The sequence below is a fragment of the Copadichromis virginalis genome, linkage group LG17 (genome assembly GCF_057382275.1).
Source record: "Copadichromis virginalis isolate Kocher_CV1m ecotype Utaka linkage group LG17, C_Virginalis_male_GT1.1, whole genome shotgun sequence".
Classification (NCBI taxonomy): domain Eukaryota; kingdom Metazoa; phylum Chordata; class Actinopteri; order Cichliformes; family Cichlidae; genus Copadichromis; species Copadichromis virginalis.
The window spans coordinates 31,266,716-31,287,242 of NC_140634.1; the positions used below are offsets into that span (position 1 = coordinate 31,266,716).

At 42.4% G+C, this 20,527-nt stretch overlaps 1 protein-coding gene across 1 annotated transcript in view; it reads right to left on the reverse strand.

The window, feature by feature from the left end:
* LOC146689704 (uncharacterized) overlaps nt 1-20,520 on the reverse strand; it is a 21,493-nt gene extending 973 nt beyond the window's left edge. Inside the window, exons 1-23 of the mRNA XM_085436387.1 lie at nt 20,263-20,520; nt 19,117-19,319; nt 18,927-19,031; nt 17,628-17,723; nt 13,726-13,836; nt 12,913-13,036; nt 11,780-12,236; nt 9,988-10,055; nt 9,655-9,898; nt 9,383-9,549; nt 6,927-7,149; nt 6,689-6,837; nt 4,990-5,081; nt 4,688-4,845; nt 4,468-4,613; nt 3,280-3,532; nt 3,076-3,191; nt 2,766-2,997; nt 2,534-2,667; nt 2,183-2,432; nt 1,792-1,922; nt 1,346-1,598; nt 1,072-1,178 (exon numbers count right to left, since the gene is read on the reverse strand). Of these exons, the coding sequence (XP_085292513.1) occupies nt 1,072-1,178; nt 1,346-1,598; nt 1,792-1,922; nt 2,183-2,432; nt 2,534-2,667; nt 2,766-2,997; nt 3,076-3,191; nt 3,280-3,532; nt 4,468-4,613; nt 4,688-4,845; nt 4,990-5,081; nt 6,689-6,837; nt 6,927-7,149; nt 9,383-9,549; nt 9,655-9,898; nt 9,988-10,055; nt 11,780-12,236; nt 12,913-13,036; nt 13,726-13,836; nt 17,628-17,723; nt 18,927-19,031; nt 19,117-19,319; nt 20,263-20,302 (3,859 nt within the window). The 5' untranslated portion in view covers nt 20,303-20,520. The remainder of the gene's footprint in view (nt 1-1,071; nt 1,179-1,345; nt 1,599-1,791; nt 1,923-2,182; nt 2,433-2,533; nt 2,668-2,765; nt 2,998-3,075; nt 3,192-3,279; nt 3,533-4,467; nt 4,614-4,687; nt 4,846-4,989; nt 5,082-6,688; nt 6,838-6,926; nt 7,150-9,382; nt 9,550-9,654; nt 9,899-9,987; nt 10,056-11,779; nt 12,237-12,912; nt 13,037-13,725; nt 13,837-17,627; nt 17,724-18,926; nt 19,032-19,116; nt 19,320-20,262) is intronic.
* Nucleotides 20,521-20,527: the final 7 nt, after the last annotated feature.

The following is a 20,527-nucleotide window of genomic DNA, read 5'->3' on the forward strand; positions in this document are numbered from 1 at the left end:
GGAGACTGGGAACAGGTGATGTTGGCAGTCCTGCTGTTGATCTTATATTTAGTAAATTCATGAATGAACACTTTTCTCAAAATGTGGAGCTACAGTTAGGATCAAAAGTTTTTGGACAAAGACACAGTTTTTGTAGTTTTGCCTCTGCACACTACCAGAGTGGATTTTACATAAATCAGGATGTGATTGATGTGCAGACCTTCAGCTTTAATTCCTTGGGTTTTACAAAAAGATTTCATCAGCTATTTAGAAGATGTAGCCATATTCATGCACAGAGGCCTAACAATAATCGAACAAGCAGCCGACAAGGAGGTGAACCTTGTTTCTTCATTGCTTCGTTAAAAACCAAGAAGATAAAAGATCTGGAGTCGCTTCCATGTGTTGAACCTTCATTTGGTAACTATTTACTGGAACTCTTAGTGAGGTCCAAAGTTGTAAGTAAAAGTGAAGGAAGCCATCATTAGGCTGAAAAAGTCAAATAAACCGATCAGAGAGAGACAGGGGAGAAGATTCAGGAGTGCCCAAATCAAAATTCTGGTGCATTGACTGAAGGCAGAGAGAGACCCACAAACAAGCATCAACTGAAGGGGGCTGCAGTAAAAGCCTGGGAGGCAGCCTTTGGTGAGATCTCTGAGATTTCAGAGACTCACTGACTGCAAAGGAATTTCATCAAAGTATGAAAAAGAAATCCTCAAATTTAAAATTATGTTAGTTTATTTCATTCATTTTGAGCCTCTGAAAACAGGTGACAGTTAAAGTTTGAACCTCATAGACATCTTTATTATTTCGCTTAAATTGCACTGTGGTGGTAATACAGAGGCAAAACTACAAACACTGCCTCACTGTCTCAATACTTATGGACCAAGACCTTAATTGATCAATGAAGCAATATCTGTGCAACATCTAGATTTAAAAAAGCAAAAACAATAATGAAGTTTAAACACCGGAAACAGGAAACAGACTTATAACTTGTTTCCATCGGTGTAAAAATGAAGTAAACCCTACAAACAGTATGCGTTTTTAAAGCTGCTGTATCTGTGCTAAAATAACAGATACCTTTGTCAGACTTACCTATGACTTCAGCTGTATCGTCAGCCAGTGGGTCTGAGTTTATTATGTACTTGTTGCCAAATATCTGCACCAGCTTCTCAAAAAACTTGCATTCTTGTTTCTCTCCTCTGAAAACACGACACAGAACATCAGGACTGATGAGAAGACAAAAAGCTACAATCTGATAACTCTGAGGTGTGAATATGCTCAGAAGATAAAAACACGTTTACATTATGGATGATCCCACCACCTCACGGTGCCCTGTAACCTCTCAACAATGAACTGCTGAGCTTACTTTCTGCCTTCTAGGAAGTGCCTGAAATTAGCCCTCAGCCTCTTTATCCTGGACTGACATTGTTCAGGAGTGCGCAGGTAGCCCTGGCTGGTCATGACCTGAGAGATCTGGAGGAAGATCTGTTTGTTTTTGGCGCTGCCCTTTAAGTTCTCCTGGATCTCCTCGCTCCCCCAAATGTCCAGTAGGGCCTCGGTCTCTCCGTCGCTCCAGGGCAGCTTAGCGCTGTCGGGCACCCACTGGTTACCTGAGGGGACTGTGAGAAAAGAAACATTGATTTTTGTCCTCATGCATTGCCACACTTCTCTTAGCACCCAGTCATATGGTTTCTCTAGCTCCACAAAGAAACAGTGCCCTTCTCTATACTCCTTCATCAACACTTTCAAAGCACACATCACATCTGTGCAGCTCCCCCCACACACACTGTGACATACTCCATATAGTTACACCTTTTTTTGGGCCCAGTTCGAGTATGTAGTCATCTGGCTCATCTGCAGCCGACGTGTCTGCGGCCACGTCGTCGACTTTCAGTTCCTTCCTGAAGATTTTTTCCATCTCATTGAAGAATTTAAACTCTCCCCTACATTTGTAAAAAAACCTCACAGTTACAACCAGAACTCTAATTACAGTTTTTATGCTAATTACTGTAAACGACAAAGAGCATCTTTATGCTCTGTTGAGTTCTTTCTTGAAATCTTTTGAGATTGTCATGACTTCACATGGACCTTCACCCGTGATCGTGTCAAATGTAAAAATTTTAAAAGCAAAACCAATACTAAAACCAATAAACATCTAAACAAGTTTAGAATAAGTGAGAATCAAAATCTTGTCGTTACTGACTTTTCATGGAGGAAGCCATATTTAAGACGCTTAATGCGGGTGTAGCACTGCTCCGAGGTCCTTATAAATCCTCGGTCGTTCATCTTCTCTGAGATGTAGTCAAACACATGTCGGTTCTTCAGGCAGCCCTTCAGAGTGAGCTGAACGCCGTCCTCACCCCAGATCTCCAGCAGTGTGCGAGTCTCCTGATCCGACCAGGGCATCTTTCGGCTCAGGTCGACCAGGAGCCGGCTGGTCGAGGGCTGCTCATCTAAAACGAGGAAACGCCTTTATTATTGTGTTCATCTTTGGCAGTTTAGTTCATATATGCACAGTAACCCTGTGTATTACTGACTGGCTGTGTAAACCCACATAAGACAGGCTCATTGTCCATCAAAGGTTGTAAGGTGGCATCGGTACTGTCCACAGGGGCAAAAATAGACTCGTCGCCAAGCACCGGAGCAAGGAGGTTGAAGTATCGGAACGCCGTGGGCCGCCCTCCATTTCTGGAAAACATAAATCCACGGTCAGCTGGCCAACAACATTCGAGCCTGGATCATCTCAAAAAGCATAAAGCATGTATTGTTGTTTGTTTGTTTTTTACCTGCGGCTGTTGCAGTAACGCCTGTAAGTCTTCTTCAACCTTTTAATCCGGGAGTGGCACTGCTCCGCTGTCCTCAGGTAGCCTATTGCAGCCATTTTCTCAGATATCTCGGCGAATATGTGACTATTGCGGACGCATATTTTCAGGCCATGCTGCACATCATCTGCGGCCCACACCTCGATGAGAGCAACCGTCTCCTGCTCTGTCCACGTTGTGTTCAAACCATCGGCACCTGTTACAGGTAGACACACATGTAAGATATCTGACTTGTAGCTGATTTTTAATCTAATGCAGAGCGCGTGTTCTGTACCTGAATCCTGCTCCTCTTGTTCATCCCTTTCATCATACTCATCAAGAGAAACTGCTTCCTGTCCCAGTATTTGTTCCAGTTGGCTGTAGAACTTGTAATCAACTTTTCTTCCAGATCTAGCGGGAATGAAAACGGCAGTTACGGAGGCATCACTCAGAGAGAGCGATACAAAAACAGGTAAACCGATGGAAAGACTGAGCTCACTTCTTCCTTTCGTAGCACTGTCGAAAGTTGTTCCTCAGAGACTTCACCTTCCAGCGGCACTGCTCCGAGGATTTCGAAAAACCGAGGTCCTGCATTCTTTCGGAAATGTCTGCGTAAACGTGGCCGTTGTGGACGAAACCCCTCAGGGCCTTCTGGAGATCTTCTTCACCCCAGATATCGACAAGTACCAGGGTCTCCTCGTCTGTCCAAGAGCTGGTTGCTGGCTTTTCAGCTGACATGTTGATTTCTGGGTCTTGTGATTGAGACACAGAAATTTAACATGAGTATAAAACATCCAAAATGGGAAAAATGGGATTAGGAATACTTTTTTAACTGTGTTGAATTCATTTTTACTTTCACTTCACTTTAGTCTAAAGTCATCATAATCATCCGCACATACAGTACATGGCTTAAATTATGTAGTTACTGAAAGCATTTGGGGCTCACTATTTTTTGAGGCCAATTAGCATGGGTCTAGTATTACATAGGGACCTCTGGTGATTTGTTATACACTAATTGGATTGAAGAAGTTGTTATTGATCTTACCCCTGTGTGAATCCAGCAGTTTTGTTCTGTGTAAAATAAAAACTCCGACACAAACTGAACACAAAGGTTCTGTGATGATAGTGGCTGCATGCTAATCAGTATTTAAGTGATTTTTGCGCAATTTTTTTGTTGCTTATTTCATTCTCAAGAGTTATTTAGGCGTTTATGGAGATTTCTGGGTGCATATTCAGCAGGCTTATGTTCTATGCAGTCTGGAGAAAGACAAAGGAGAAAACAGGTGGAGAACAAGGAGCCTGCAGTGCAAAAACTGAGCCTGCAGTGCATGAGGTGTTTACGCTTTCCTTTACTTTCTCACATGCAGCATGCAGGAGTAGATACTCTGTGTCAGACAAGCTCTGGTTTCTGGAAATTTTATGTTTTGCTAAGGCGAGGGTGTCATCTGTGTGTGCAGGAGGTAGGAGACATGATTCACACTCACTTGCAGTGTATTGAAAAGGCATTCGCCTGCAAGATTCTCACATCACATGGACTTTGTACCAGGAACTTGGCAAATTAAAGCCCATTCATAATAGATATGAATAGGTCTTAAGAAGTTCAGAGCTGTGGTGCATGAAAAAGCATTAAAACAATCTTCCATTCTGAGTTAACATTAAGGGGGTGGGTAGAAGACAGAAATTTTACCTCTTTCTGTTACCGATTCACTGTTGGAGTCTTCTGATATTTCGATGGAGTCTGTTACCATGGTAGACGACGTTGATGGCTGCTTATCCAAAATTTGTTCCAGCAGATCATAGAATTTAAAGTCGACTCTGTCAGTCCCAGATGAGCTAGAGGCAGAAAGACAGGTGCGTTAAAACAAAGTCACTCCAACGGTGCGGGACTCCAGATGTGCAGTTTTTACCTCATGTTTTCCCGACACTGGCGATAGTTCCCCTTCAGACGTTTGATCCTCGTGTGGCACTGCTCGGGGCTGCGGGAGTAGCCGTTAGCGGCAAGCTTCTCTGAAATTTCAGTGAAAATGTGACCGTTGTGTGGGTAGCGTCTAAGGCACTGCTGGACCTGAAGGAAGGTAGAATTCCGTGTAAAAGTAGTAAAGTGAAGTAATACAGAATGAAGCAGCAATAAAGTGAGATTATCAGGAAATTTATGGACATTTCCGAAAGATTTTTTGGGGAGTGCATGGATTGTAACATTGTGCTTTACCTGTGGGTCTCCCCAGATCTCCAGAAGGATGATCGTCTCTTTGTCTGACCAAGGGACTTTCCTCCTGTCCTCCTGAATTTCCACAGCAGACTCTGAAGAGGCAGAAATAAAAAAGGAAACACATCAATACACAATCCCTTATTTCACTTTTTTTTTTTTAGATAACTACAATACCGTACAAAAGTCTTGAGCTACCTCTCATTTCTTTACATTTTGCTCAGAAGATTGGAACAGCGATTTATTGAAATGTGAAAATATAAATTGAAATACACCATAGAAGCCACGAGCTTCTTTATTCTTCATGACTTTCAGATACTGTTCATCTGATGATAGTTTTTACATTCACCACTTCTTTTGTCCTTCACTTGTCCTCTTTCCTCATTTTTTAAAAAGAAAACACTGCAAACCATGCAAAGTTTTCAGCAAAAGGCTCTTTGAGAATCACCTTGTAGGTGCAAAAATACTACTTTATATCTGTCAAACTATCTTATGGCATTTTTGGCATTTTTCATAGAATCAACTAAAAAAAAAAAAAAAAAAGGTAACAAATGATATCTTTTGCAACACACTGCTAGTAACAAAGTGCCCAAAGATATCCTTCATTTTTTATTATATTTATTCTTTTGCCAAGTTGTCTGTTATGTGTTAATACTGTACTGGTTCATCCTGCAAGAAGATAGATGTTGTCTTATGCTTGAATGATTCGTAGGTCTGAGTTAAGTATCTTTCATTTCTCTGAAAACAATAAGATACAAGAACTGCATTAAAAATGAGTGAAAAAGCTTCTATGCTCAAAGAAAAACTATGAAAGACCTTGAGAACTATAGCTTAAGAACACTTGGAATATAAGGAAATGATGAGTGGCTCAAGGCTTGGGCACAGCACTGTGCTTTACATCGATTCTGCTGCCATGTACTCTACTGATGGATTATGTGAAAGAAAAGGTTACATTATGTTATAGTGAGATGATTATGATCTGAAGGCAGATATCCATTCTGTATATCTCAGTCAGTTAGTTATAAACACAAAAGTTTATGCTGTTAAATATAATTTCTGGTTTTCAAATTGAACCACAAATAAAGAAAACAGTTACTAAATACAACAAACTGACAACAGAAATAATAATAAATATACACAAAGTCATGGAAGAAGTGTGGGTGCAAAATTTAGAAAAACAAGCATTCACTTCTAACTTTAGATATCTGTTACATGTCCACAGCGCCCCCCAGAGGGCAAAATCAGAAAGTACAAAAACAAATGGTGATTTTTATAATGTGGAGCTTTGCTCATGTATCTTGTACTTCCCTACATTTAACTGCCTCGACGTAGTACTTCATCTGGCTCATGATCACAATTGTAATGTGGGAAGCAGAGAAAGAAAGTTCCAAGTTTTGCTGTCATTGCTTGGCAGTACTGCACAAACAAATGAGAAATCCAGGAGGCTCACAAACAGTGAAATCCACTACAAATGAATCTAGTTTTACTAAAACCTTACCAACACTCACTGAAGAGTAGCGATTGCTCCTGCTATGCCATGCCATAGCAGGAGCTCATTGGCTCTTTGCCCAAAAGGAGCAATGAGCTCAATAGATTCCTTGTCAGCTGATGTCTCGACCAAGCAATAGCCAATCAGTGCAAACAAATTGGGAAGCAGGCTGTTTATCTAAACGGTCCTCCTGAGCAGAGAAACTGAGCTTACCCATGTCTGGATGAGTGTAGGCAGGAAAGTTGCGTTCTTCGGGCTCTCCTGGTATTTCTTCCAGCTGTGGAACTGAAGGGAAGTCTTTCACTAGAATTCTTCCCAGCTCGTTGTAAAACTTGCACCGAACTTGCTCCTGTCCTTTCAGGCTACAGTGCAGGGACAACAAAAGAGCAGAGATATTAGGTTTACAAATCGAAAACTTTTCTTTTACTCTTTCCACTCCGAGCACACATACTTGTTTTGGTAGCACTGCCTGAAGTTCGATTTCAGCCTTTTTAACCTCGTCTGGCACTGCTCTGGCGTCCGGGAGAAACCCTGTGTGGCCATTTTGTTGGATATGATGGAAAAAATGTGCCCGGTTCTGTGCATTCCCCTCAGCTCCTGCTGCATCTTATCTTCACCCCATGTGTTGATCAGGGCCAAGGTCTCCAAGTCTGTCCAGGGAACGCTTCTCGTTCCTAAAATAACAAATCACAGAATTTTGTCAGAAGTATTAATTCCATTTTGAGCAAAACAATACTGTGTCCAAAAAAATGGACACATCTCTACGTATGATGTGGACAAAAAGTACTGGACCACCTCCACATTGCACCTGCAGGGGCTAACCATTTATGGAAACCCAAGCCATGAAGCTCCCATACACAGTTCCTGTGCTGATGTTAATGGACTATGCAGACATTAAGTTAGCAGAGTATGGGCGACTATTACGGACTCAGCACTCAACAACCCCACTCTGTTACCTCACATGCTCTGCCACTTTGTGGTTGATTTGCTACTGTTAATAAATGCTTTCACTTTGAAATAATACCACTAATAGCTGAGTGTGGAATATCTAGGAGGGAAGAAATTTCAACAAAGGCAACAGAGGCATCCTATTACACCATCACGCTCGAATTACGTAATATTAACCGACTCTGGTTATTTATGGAAACCCAAGCCGTCCCTTCCTTACTCCCCATGCTGCTGCCATCCTTGTCCATAGTCTTATTGCGTCCCGTATCGATTACTTCCTAATTTGGTCTCCCTATAAGGTCCCTTCATAAACTCCAACTTCTTCAAAATTCTGCAGCTCGGGTCATAACTCGCACTCCGTCAAGAGCTCATATTACCCCAGTTCTTCAGCAGCTTCACTGGTTACCCATAGACATCAGGATAAATCTTACTTGTGTATCCATAAATCTCCTCCTTCCTATTTGTGTGACCTGCTTCAGATCACCACTGTTTCCCACCCTCTCAGATCCTCATCTGCTATTCATCTTACTGTCCCGTCTGCACGTCTTATCAACAAAGCTTTTATTTGTCACATGCAAGTTGCCCTGCAGCGAAATGGGACCCCCCCCCCGACCTTACATACACAACACAGACATCACATGGGGAGACAGGTCGGAGACCGGTAGTATTACGGAAAAACACTGAAATGTACAACACAATGAGCAAGTCACAAAGAGCACACAAATGTCCACATCACAATATCACGAAGCACGTGACAAGCAGCAGGGGTGAGAAGTAAGCCGATGCAGACACAGCCATCCTGCCCTGCCGCTATTTTTCCAGCGCTGGGCCCAGACCCGCCGTCCGACTCGACCTTGGAGATAAGCGTACGAGGGCGTTTGGAATGAAGAGTCTAAACACAGTTTGTTATCAGGGGAGAAACTGTTTGTTACATTCAGCTCCAGCCTTGAGACCACAGCTGGCGCCGATATGGTAGCCGCATGAAATAATGGTGGAGTTCTTGCTTTAGTGCGAACCACTGCATGACAATTTTACAGTCGGTCTAATGTCCATTACCGGTTCCTCACTATTCCCGTTGGAGAGCCGTGAGCCTCTCCGCGATGTTGTCGGAGTACTCACAGCACCCGCAAGCTTCTCCAAGTTAAACTTAAGTACAAGCTCCAACATCGTTGCAATCAACATAGCGGGCAGCCTTGTGGGGATTTGAACAGCTGTTTCCGCTTTCTTTATTCTTCGATAAGCCAGGGCCAAGCCAGCGCCGATCAGCAAGAACCCTGTTGTCATGGTTCCAAAAAGGTAGATATCTTCAATGGGCTCTCCTGAATCCAGGCTTCTCGTCGAGAAGAGGTTGTCAATTCCATTCAGGGACCAGTTGATCAAATCCATAATTCCTCTTTTAGGTTTTAGAGAACAGACTGTGAGACTCTTCCAGGGTAGAGGGAGAGAAGCAGACAAGACTAGACAGAAACATGAGAAAGCCAAGCAGGAAAGATAAGGGAAGGGAGAGGGAGAAAGTGTGACCGCCTTCGTCAAGAGCCAGAGAAGTGAACTCATTTTATGTATTTTATGACTATTGCTCCATTTATTAATTTTGTTCTTTTGTAAGGTGACCTTGGGTTTCTTGAAGGCGCCCTTGAGTAAAATGTATTATTATTATTATTATTGAATTCTTTGAGCTCTTTAGATCAACCCACTCTTTCACAAATGTTTGCAATGGCAGCCTGCACGGCTTTGTGCATGATTTTATACGACTGTAGCAATGAGACTTAAACATCTGGATTCAAAGACTGGACGGACAAACAGCATTACGAGTCAGAGGGAAAATAGTAAATTCTGTAATCCTTAGCATTTCTTTCAGATGCAAAATTGTATGAAGCCTTAAAAGACAGAAAAGCTTTTAATGTCACTAACAATTGTGCTGCAAGAGTTAAACTTAAGTACAAATATGTGACCTCCTACCAATTTCCAGGTGGCCCGTTTGTCCGACAAACTGCAAGTCATCATCACCGTCTCGGGACTCGTCTTCATCGATAATTTCCTCAACGTCGTAGGTGATCTCAGGAACGGCCAAGGAAGCCGATGAGCCGAGGACCTGATCCAGCTGTGTGTAAAATTTATGCTCCAGCCTGGAGTTCCCTCCGGCGACAGATCAGGGAGAAAACAACAGGATCAGTGAACATATCTGACAAACGTCAGCGAGAGCTTCAAAATCTGTGTCGTTAAATGCCCACTTGTTCTGACGGAAGCACTTCTTCAGTCGTTTGATCCTCGTCTGGCACTGCTCCACTGTCCTCATGTAGCCCCTCTCTGCCATCTTTTGTGCAATTTGGGTGAATATGTGGCGGTTTTTCAAGCAGCCCTTCAGAGCTCGCTGCACGGAGTCCTTCCCCCAGATGTCGAGAAGATGGAGCGTCTCCTCATCCGACCAGGGAACTTTTGTGTCCGTTACAACTGGAAAAGAGCCCTCCTGAGAGTCTGAAATGAAACACGAAGACTCAGTTAAAGCAATGCTTAGAAATACAAAACCAAATATTAGATTGAGACCATGTATAAACTGCACACACCTGTATAATCTCCCCATATGGAGATGAGAGGAGATTCACCTGAATTCTCATCATCCACTGAGGACTCCCTGCAAAGGTTAAAAAACTACGATTGGAGTTGCTCGCTTACAAACCGTTTTCTCATCAAATGTAATTATTTATTTAACGCTGTTCTAACTGAAATACAGGAGTGTGTAAAAAATGAATTGCACTCTATGATCAACCACCATTACCAACAACACCGTGTGACTTTATCAATGTTTCACATTACTGTGGAGGAATTTTGGCCCATTTTTTTATAGCTTTGCTGCAATTCATTCATTTATGCACAGCTTTCTGTGAAAAGAAATGAAACAAAAAACATGCCTAAAACGTTTTCCACTAATAAATAATCTTCCTCACTTTAGATCGATGGCTTCAAATTGTTTGGAAATTGCTTTATTACCCTTTGCAGATTGACAGCTAGCTGCTATTCTTCTCTAAGATCACTGCTGATGATCAGTTATTTAAGTGCATTTGATGAGCAGCAACTGGATGCTACTGACCCAAGCAAGTGGTAAAGGTGTACAGTGCTCCCTCGCTATAACGCGGTTCACCTTTCACGGCCTCGCTGTTGCGTGGATTTTTTTCTGTGCAAATTTTTTTTACGGCACATTGTGTTCCGCGTCCTGATCGGCTGTAGACCACTGTCTCCTAGAGGCACTGTCTCCTGTACAGTACAGAATGTGTTCAGGTTGTCAAATGTACATAAATCTTCGATCGCTAGCAGTGTGACTCTGAAGTGCTGTACTGTTTGTTTGTAAGTTTTCTCCCCAACAAGCACAACAATGTCGACGAAACGTTTTGCACCGTCAAAGGCACCTGCGGTTGCACCCAAAACGCAGAGGAAGATGCTAACCATCGCACAAAAAGTTGGACTTCTGGACATGCTAAAGGAAGGTAGAAGTTTTCGGACCATAAAGGCACACCAAATTATAAGGAGCATTAAGCGAAACAAAACAGTCAGATAAACTTTACTCAACTCATTCTTCTTGCTTCCTCTACTTCCGTAACATTGATCCATTAATGTTGAATTCTCTGGCAGCTGCTCTATTCCCATGTTCTGGCCCTGAAAACAGGGTTTAATCTTTGGTTTCATTTTATAAACTGAACTTATTTTTCCACGAAGGTTTGAACTTTGAGAGTGTTTAAACAAGAGAGAAAGAGAGAAAATGTTCATGCCTGTCTGAGAAAAGCGTATAAAGTGTGTAGTGAGGGGCTTTACAGCTTTAAAAGATCTATAATAATTGGAAAAAATAAAGTTGGCCCCTTCATGGACTTCACCTAACGCTGGTTATTTTTAGAACGCAACTACCGCGATAAACAAGGGATCACTGTACTTTTTTTACACACTGCTTATTCTTCTAGTTTGGCTCTTTTTTTTCGTTAAATAAATAATGACTCTGTGAAATATGTCACGCCTTGTTGTTCATCTGAGGTTGTATTTCCATAATTTTAAGTCCTGCTAAGGACCAGATGATTTTTATAAACAAACCTCGTGAATGAGAGAACCTGTACTTTCTATTTCGCATGACTCTATATTAGCATTCACGCTCTCTGCAGTGTAGACATCTGCTGAAAATTTAATAGGAAATCATTTACGTCCTGGGGAGAGATTTCAGTCTGAACCAAACATTAAAGGCGGACCAGTAGACCTACATCCTAGCATGACTTTGATCAAACAGATAAAGTTATGGACAGACGCAAACATGTGATGTCGACCGTTTGTTAGCAACAAATGAATAAAACATATATTAACATATGGAAACCTTACAAGAAAGCTGAAGTCTCCTGCTGCTTTGTGGGAATGTCCACACCTCCGCTCAGCTTCCTCTTCCTGAGAATGCGAGCTGCCCTCAAACTTTGGTTGTTCTCACTGGCTTCTGAATCCGTGTCTGCAGTCTCGTTGGATGTAGTGAGGTCTATGGTTTCGTCGCATGGCAGTGTGCTAATTATGTTTTGTACTTTCCTCTCCTGAGAAATGTTTCCAGCTCTAGCCTGCAGCTGCCAACTGCCAGAGTCCCTCGTCTCCCTCGGTCCTTGCCTGATCGGCTCAGAGCTCCTCCTTGACTTCTCCGTGCTGCTTGCGTTGACGGGAGCGCTGAGAAGTCCTTTGTGGTCGGAGTCTTTGAGAGCAGGTGAGCAGGAGGCTGTTTCCATGACAGTTTTGGTCCCAGGAGGCAGTGACAGGGAGGTGAGGATGCAGTCATCCATGGGTAATAATCTGGGATCTACAATTGAGCGATTAGACTGTTATTAAAGCTCTGGTTCAACTTAAACACAAATAAAACAGCTGTCAGACATGTCCAAACTCCAACTGAAATAAACATAAACAGGCTGTCTAGGCATTTCTTTGTGATCTCTTTTTGCTCTACTTTTCTCTCCTGGCTTTCCCTCCCCAACAGCTGATGGCGACAGATGGCTGTCCTCTCAGGGCCTGGTTCTGCCGGAGGTTTCTTCCTGTTGAAGAGACGTTTTTTCTCTCCATTGTTGTCAAATGCTTGCTCACAAAGGGACTGGATGTCTGTCTATAATAGTGTAAAGCCTTTACCGCAGACTCTAAAGCGCCTTGAGAATAACTACGTCTTGCATAAATAAAACTGAATGACACAAACTCCAGTGAGCTTTTTTTTTTATGACAAGGCTTTGGGATTCATAATTTAGGAAGTATGGGGAATTAAGTAGCAAAATTAATGGAGAGAAAAACATAGCACTCCTGTGACAACAACACAACAAGAGTTCAAAGTAAGCATGAATATTTTACCTGCAAATAACATTTTCAATTTATGAATCTCAGAACGCCCTCGCGCCACATTTCCAGTGCCGCTGAGCTACGAGCCTTTCTCTCGACACATTTCAGGACACGGTGAAGTGCAATTATCTCCCACCAGTGCGTGCCCGCAGTACCTTTCTCTTTAAAATGGCCGAGGTTTCTGTGGTGTTCAAGTACAGCCTTCATGTCCTCCGGGGGGAAAAGGGTTTGCAAACAGTCGTCTAGGAATGACGGAGTATCTCTGAGCAAGGCGGCCAACTGAAAGAAAAATCAAGGTATTATTTTTGGTAATTCTGCAATTATTTATTATATTAGTTAAATTAATTGTTTATACAGCCAAAATGATCTATATCATAGAATTAAATAAAGAATTTAAATTCATTTGAAGAGACTTAATGCTAGAATATGTGATCCATGTAATTAAATATAGTTGATGTGAACACGTGTATTTCTAATACTCTGGACTGCTTCTAATTTAGCTTTGCTCTAGTGTTTCTCTCTAGTGGCTCAGTACTAAAAAGGGAATGAGCCTTTTGGGAGGCCCTGGTGAGCGTGCACCCTGTTAACCCTCCTTTCTCCACAGCGGTACAGACAGCTGAGCCCCAGCTGAGTCTTTGTGCTCCAGTCAGCCTTTGATGGCTGTTCAGTTTGGAAACGTGCCAGTGGAGACAGATAAGGTGCACTGTGTTAATATGATGCACAACTACAACAGGTTTTTAAAAAAAAGAAGAAACAAGCAAAACTAATCAACAATAAATTCACATGTTCACGTGTTGCTGTCTCCACAGTAGCGCTAAATGTCTCTTAATGTAATTCCAATCTGGACATGTTAACATTTATACAGTTAAGCGGGACAGACAAAACAGAGCTGAAGTGTCATGTAACAATCATTATCAGGCAACAGGCTAGTGATGCCTGGCACGGATGAGCACAAAGATACACAGCACCTGTGTGAAGTCTGGGACGGGCAGCAGCTCCTCCAGTCTGGATATGAACTCCCACACCAGCATCTCTAGTGCTGCGTCGTACTTTGAGCCAAAATATACCGGGAAGATTTCCTGCAAGTGAGAAAGAAAGGCACAGAATGATTAAGAGCCTAAGTCACCAATAGACGGACCACAGAAAAAAGTGGATGGATAGACTACACATTTTCATTATTTTTTAATTGAAACTTCTCAAAAACTTTTTTTTGGTGTAATTTTTCAATGCAAACTCAATTGATTGATAATACTTTATTCATCCCGAGGGAAATTGGGTTAAGGCTGCCAGCCGTGCCAGCTCCATCTTACCCTTCCGACCATACATACATTACACAAACATCACATGGGGTAGACAGGCCAGAGAGATATAACAATGGAAAATGCACAACACGAGCAAAGACAAGGAGAAAAAAATAACTCCCCCCAGACTGAGCTCCAACGGGGAGATCAGTTTAAGAACAGAAAAAAACATCTCAGCACATGAATCAGCACATCTCACAACATAGAAGACATAAGCTTCGAAGGCGTTTGGAGGGGGGGGTGAGTGCAGGGTCCCTTCACCCAGTTAGGCAAAAGTCAACAGTCCTCGGTCGACGCAAGTGGCCTTGAATGAGGAGGGAGAAAGTCACAACACGGTCTTGTTATCTAAGGGAGAATTGTTATTCCTGTCAGTTTTTGCCTTGAGCATCCAGCTGGCGCCAGGGGGCCGCATGAGATGAAGATGGTAGCTGTTTTGGTTAGTGCAAACAAACTGCTTCCAATTTTACAGTTGTCTAACGTCCGTCACTGGTCACAGGTTTTCGTTGGAGAGCTGCGAGCCTCTCCACGATGTTATCCATCCATACCGAGATGTTATCCAGTTTGCTCATAGAGCATGAGCGTTTACGACAGCCGTGAGCCTCTCCGAGATGTTGTCAGATGTTGTCGGTCGGTCTCAGTACTCACAGCACCCGCAAGCGTCTCCAAGATGTCATCCGTGCTGCATCTGAGCCCATTCTGAGAAGCCACAGCTCGCTCCATCGTTCCAATCAACATAGCGGGCAGCCTTGTGGGGATTTGAACAGCCGTTTCAGCTTTCTTTATTCTTTGATAAGCCAGGGCCAAGCCCAGGGCCAAGCCAGCGCCGATCAGCAAGAACCCTGTTATCATGGTTCCGGAAAGGTGTCTTCAATGTCTTGTCACGGGCTCTCCCGAACTCAGGCTTCTCGTCGAGAGGAGGGTGTCAATTGCATTTAGGGACCAGTTGATCAAATCCATAATTCTTCTTTAGGTTTTTAGAGAACAAGTCTGGGAGACTCTCTTAGGTTAGAGAATAAGCGAGACTATACAAAAGACATGAGAAGCCAAGCAGGAAAGATAAGGGAGAAAGTGTGACTGCCTCCATCCAGAGCCAGGAAGCTCTTGCCACCAAATTGTAAACTATATACAGATACTGTTACAAATATTAGGTTACTTCAAAATATATTGCATTTAGTTATAATGAATTTATTCAACTTTGTTTGAGGAACTTTTCTCTAACTGGACTTCCTTAAATTTTAACTGAATGCCCTTGGTTAAGAGAGGTACAGCTATAAAGGGGTGCTGTCAGGAAACATTAGGACTGTTCGATATAAAGATATATATCGGATGACGATATAAAAACGTCTATGTTTCATTTTAGCTATCGTTTGTTTCGTGGTGTCACAAAATAAACTGTTTACGACAGTATTTTTTCATCGTCTTGATGGTCACTGTAGTGGCTATATTCATTTCTTAAAGTTCTCTTTTTCTCTTATATTTTATATAACCACACTATGGACGGACAAGCGCATGTTTTTATGAGTTGTGGTTAGCAACAATGACGGTAACAGCATCGCGTGTCCGCTTGTTCATGTTCCACATAAACCTTTCACAATAAAGCTCAAGATCCTGTTGAGACTTTTCAAAATAAACAGAATCACGTGAAAGATGCAGATTATTTACGGATCAGAAGTAAAAAAGAGCCGCCAGGTGCTAAAAAATAAACCTTAGACTCAAACGTTAGAACAGGCTTTTCCCTGCACCAAACTTAGAGCTGTCTTCTTATTTATCATCTGTGCCTTATGTTATAGAGACCCGTAATTAAAGCACCTCCTAATGCATATACAGCCTCATCTCTTTCGTGGATTTCACGTGCTGACATGTCTAACATCAGTCAACTTCACAGTTGTACCACATCCCAAAGGTGTCTGGGGAGGCCACTGAACTCACTGTGATGTCTCATAAAGCCACTTTAAGGCCACTTTTACTTGAAGTAGCCATTGGAAAATGTAAAGTTGTTGCCGCCTCCATCTCATAGTGATATTTAAACCATGATTAACCTTTTAAAACCCCAGGGACTTTCTGAGGCTCCTGCTTGAAAATGTCATGCCCAAAATGATTCGATTAGTTCTCTACAATTACAAAATCTGTGTAAACCATCTTGATATGAAAATAAAGCTTACACTTGTGAGAATTACTCTTAGGTGTAACCATCACAGCAAATGCCATTGTGTCAAAGGTACTGAGGATTGAACAAAGCAAAATATGAAGAAGTCTTTCCTGGACTCCTTTTTTGTGTCTCTTATAGCACATAACCCCTGTGAAAATCTGCTGCAGTAGACCAAAAACTAAAGAAAGCCATGAATCAGCATTTAGACAAAGATGGACGCTGCTGAAGTGACACAGAGCAAAGTCACTTCAGAGGTTTTATTGGAAGCATAGCTAAGCTTTTGGCAATTTGGCACCATCTACGAAAGCTTAAATTTCTTAGGTGTTGAATAGCAGAAATAAGGCTTTTATTGTCAGAGGTCTTTTCTGCAAAACAAAGCAATAAAAACACGGACAGCCGCAAAGTACGCAGAGTGGTGTGTATTGCATCTGTGTGTAAATAAGTGAATAAGACAAAATAGCGATGGGAAGCTGCTCTTGAAGCACACTGGGAGATGGAAGTGTGCGGCAGGAGCGGTTTTATCGTGGTGGAATTTTTAGAAGCAAGGGAGCAAAGGTAATTGTGTGTTTAGTTTAGTGTGGTAAATTTTGTTTGGAGTGTGATGAAACTTGGAGTTTTGGAATCTGTGAGTTCTGCGCTTTCAGCAGAGACGTTGCTTGTCCGCGTACATGCTGGCAGGTGACTCGACACTTTGCGTTTACATCTTTTCGTGCTATCTTTGATTGTTTGTCGTTTGAGCTGTGTTTGGCAGTCATAGAAATAATTTTGGGAGCTTTTAGCTGAGATTCTGAAGTTTCTGTCGATACCACACATGTCTATATTTAAACAACAGACCAGGCGGCACAGCCTGTGAAACCAGATGTTCCGCCTGTGTCACCAGGAATTAGAGTTCAACAAGTTAAAGGACCAAAAATATCTGGGTGCTGGTGAGTAATCTAGAACCAGTACTATACATTTCTGATCAAGAAAGCCACAAAAGCCACAAACTGAGAGGCATCATGACAGCTTCATACCAGCAACGGTGTCCTAATGGTTCAAAAGAGGCAAAAATGTGCCAAGAAACCATCCCCATATGACTACACCGCTACCAGCAGCCTTTACAGTTGACACACTTTTGATGCCAAATTGTAACTCTACCATCTGTGTGCCTCAGCAGAAACCAAGACACATCAGACCAGGCTACACCCTCCCCCACCCCCAATCTTCAGCAGCTCAGTTTTGGTGAGCCCACTTCAGCCTCACGTTTCTGGTGTTGGCTGACAAAAGTGAATCCTCATTTAGTCTTTTGATACTGTACTCCATCTACCCTCAAGGTCGGGCATGATGTGAATTCTGAGATGACTCTGAGAGTGTTATCAGAGTTACTGAAGTCTTCCTGAAAGCTTGAATGTGTCTGGTTTGTCTCTGCAAGATGTCTCACCTGGAAAAAATATTTTCTTTCAGAGGGATCCTCCAGTAACGAATGCACCAGCTCCACAAAGTTCACCTCCGATTCCTCCACGTGGTTGATGGTGACCTGATATAAACACACACACGAAAAAAAAGAGGAATATATTCTTACAGCTCATGAAAATCAGAAGTCCAGTGTCTCAAATAGTTAAAATATTTCCTAAAATAAATCTCAAAACTATTTCCTGTGGATTTAAACACTAAGTAGGCTCCTAGTCGAGGTTCCTTTACCACATCAGTGGCACTGCTGAGGTGACACTGAAGCCCAGGTTGCTTTGAAAGTAGCCTTCAGTTCATCTTTGGGTGTTATTGGGTTGGGTGTTTCTCACCTTCCTCTTCCTCTAATAGATTCTCTGTGGGGTTCCCGTCAGCCAAGTTATCTGGCCAATCAAGTACAGGAATAACATAGTTTGCAAACCATGTAATAGTCACAGTAGGCAGTGGTAAGTCCTGCTGAAAAAGTAGATTGGCATGAGCTTCACAGCAGGTGAACGCAGACGTGCTGTAACATCACCAACCACCACCAACACCAGCAGATGAATTGGCACCCTGATATCCTCACAGGCAGCAGGAACTTCACACGGCACTTCAAACATTTTAGATTAGTGACTCCACTCTTTCCTCTAAGATCTTGATTTCCAGATGAAATGCCCGGAAATAATACTGAAACCAACCCCAGTCCGCTCCTTCCTCAAATTCTTTGAATCAACTTTTACTGACAATCCTCTCAAAGCTGCGCCCTGTTGTCCAAGCACAGTTTCCCACCGCACTATTCCCTTCCAGCAAACTTTCAGTTAATGTGCTTCGATACAGAACTCTGAGAACAGGCAGCCTTTTCAGCAGTGACCTTCTGTGGATTAACCTCCTTGTGAAGGGTGTCGATGATCATCATCTGGACAACTGTCAAGTCAGCAGGTTGAACTGGTATTTATACCATTTCAGTATCAATTTAATCAATTCTTTTAAAATGTGGCCATAATTATCTAAACAAACACAAAGAAAGGCCTTAATTATTTTACTACGTATAATGAATCTTGAATATATGAAAGTTCTTTTTTAAATTAAATAGCACCCCCCCCCCAAATGTTTAAATGACACTATATATTTTTAAGATGTACTAGTATAATAACTCACTCTAGTTTTACTTAATGAGAACCCCCCCCCCAAACAAAACAAGGAGGACTTCTTCACTGCATAGCAGGTATGTGCTAAGTCAACCTAGCGCTCAGCTTTTACACAGCTGTGCATTTTCCTGCTAAAGTTCACTTACGTGGTGATCCTTGGCAGTACTGACAGGGGCTTTTATTCTGTCCAGATGTGGCTGAATGATCTGCATATCCACTGGATGCTCCCCTCGACACAGCTCCAGAACCAGCTGGTTATACACAAAAATCAGATATTTTTAAATGACTACAGCTTTAGCTTCCTCTCAGTATGACCAAAACGTAAACACTACTGACCCTGGCCCTGAGTCCCAGGATGAGCTGAGCCCTCTGACTGTAGCTCATCAGCTCTGGGACCAGCTCCGTCACCATGGTAACAAACTCTTCCAGCATCCCGTAGTGATCCACAAGTCCCTGCTGCACAACTTGCCACACTCCAGCTGATAAAAGCTGCAAGGGTGGGGCCAGGAGCCGAAGATAACGGAGGGGAAGGTCATTACCTGAAGAGTAGGAGAGAAGAAGCAAAACCACAACAGAGACAAATGTCTTATTGTTTTGTTACAGGCCTACAACACCGTGTGTCCTACAGCAGCAGCGATTTATATCAAGCTGGCTTCACACTTTGTGAGAACTTCTTAGGTAATCAGCAAGCAGGTCAAGCTTTACAGAAAATTTTAGAAAGGTTTTTCATTCATTTTCTTATCTGAATGTCCGCCTCGCAATGATGTTTCGCTCCTAACTTTCAAGAAAGTCACTAAATCACCTCTGTTATGTTGGATTTCTTTGTGATGTGAGCCTGTCTGCCTGAAAAGAGGATGTAATTTAAGTAAATACGCTAAGAAAGACAAAAAACAAAATCAAAACAAAAGGGAAACTACCTCAGAATAAGTGCAAACAAGCTGCGACAGCCTTTCTTTGAGGATCCTGAGTGAACAGCATCCACCTGACGGCTGACGCTTTATATGCTGGCACAGGATGCATAAGTTAATTTGACGTGTAGTGGCAAAGTGCTGCGTAAAATAATGACATGACAGCGCTGCTCCGAGGTGCACTGACAGCGGCATCCATCAAACTCCCCCACAAACTCACAACACGGATTACACGACTTATTGCTGACCTTTATAATGCAGGATGCACAAGCTATTGGATTTCTGGCAGAGGTAATACGGCTAGTAAGTAGAAATAATGCTCTGATAGCACAGATGTTTAGCCCAAACCACTGACGGAGTGAAGGAAAACAACCATCACTTTCTAATGAGATCAACTGTGGATTAAGTGAGTCCTTCTCCAAATACTGCAGGAATATCAACAGAGAACAGAAGCAGGCAATCGCCGTTATCGTTGAGGTCACTGTAAAAATCATTGTTACCAACACAAAGATCGGGGATCATATAAGATAAGATACCGTGATTTTTTCCCCCCTGTTTATTCTGATACACGCACCTCGGTTGCTTCCACTTTCAGTTCCGCGTTTTATTTCCATTTCGCAGCTGACAGAAAAAAATGGCCAGTTGTCCCCCTCGGGTTGTAGCTATCGGGAAAAAAAATTATGTATAAAGCCTAATGAATGAATTCTGCAAATGTTTGATTAATAAAATGACCATCTGCGATCGCCAAGCAGCAAAATACGAGCGCAGTGTTGTTGGAGGTATGAACGTTCTCTAGGTTTTACTCGGTACTGGGAGGAAAAGGCAGAACAAAGGTTTCT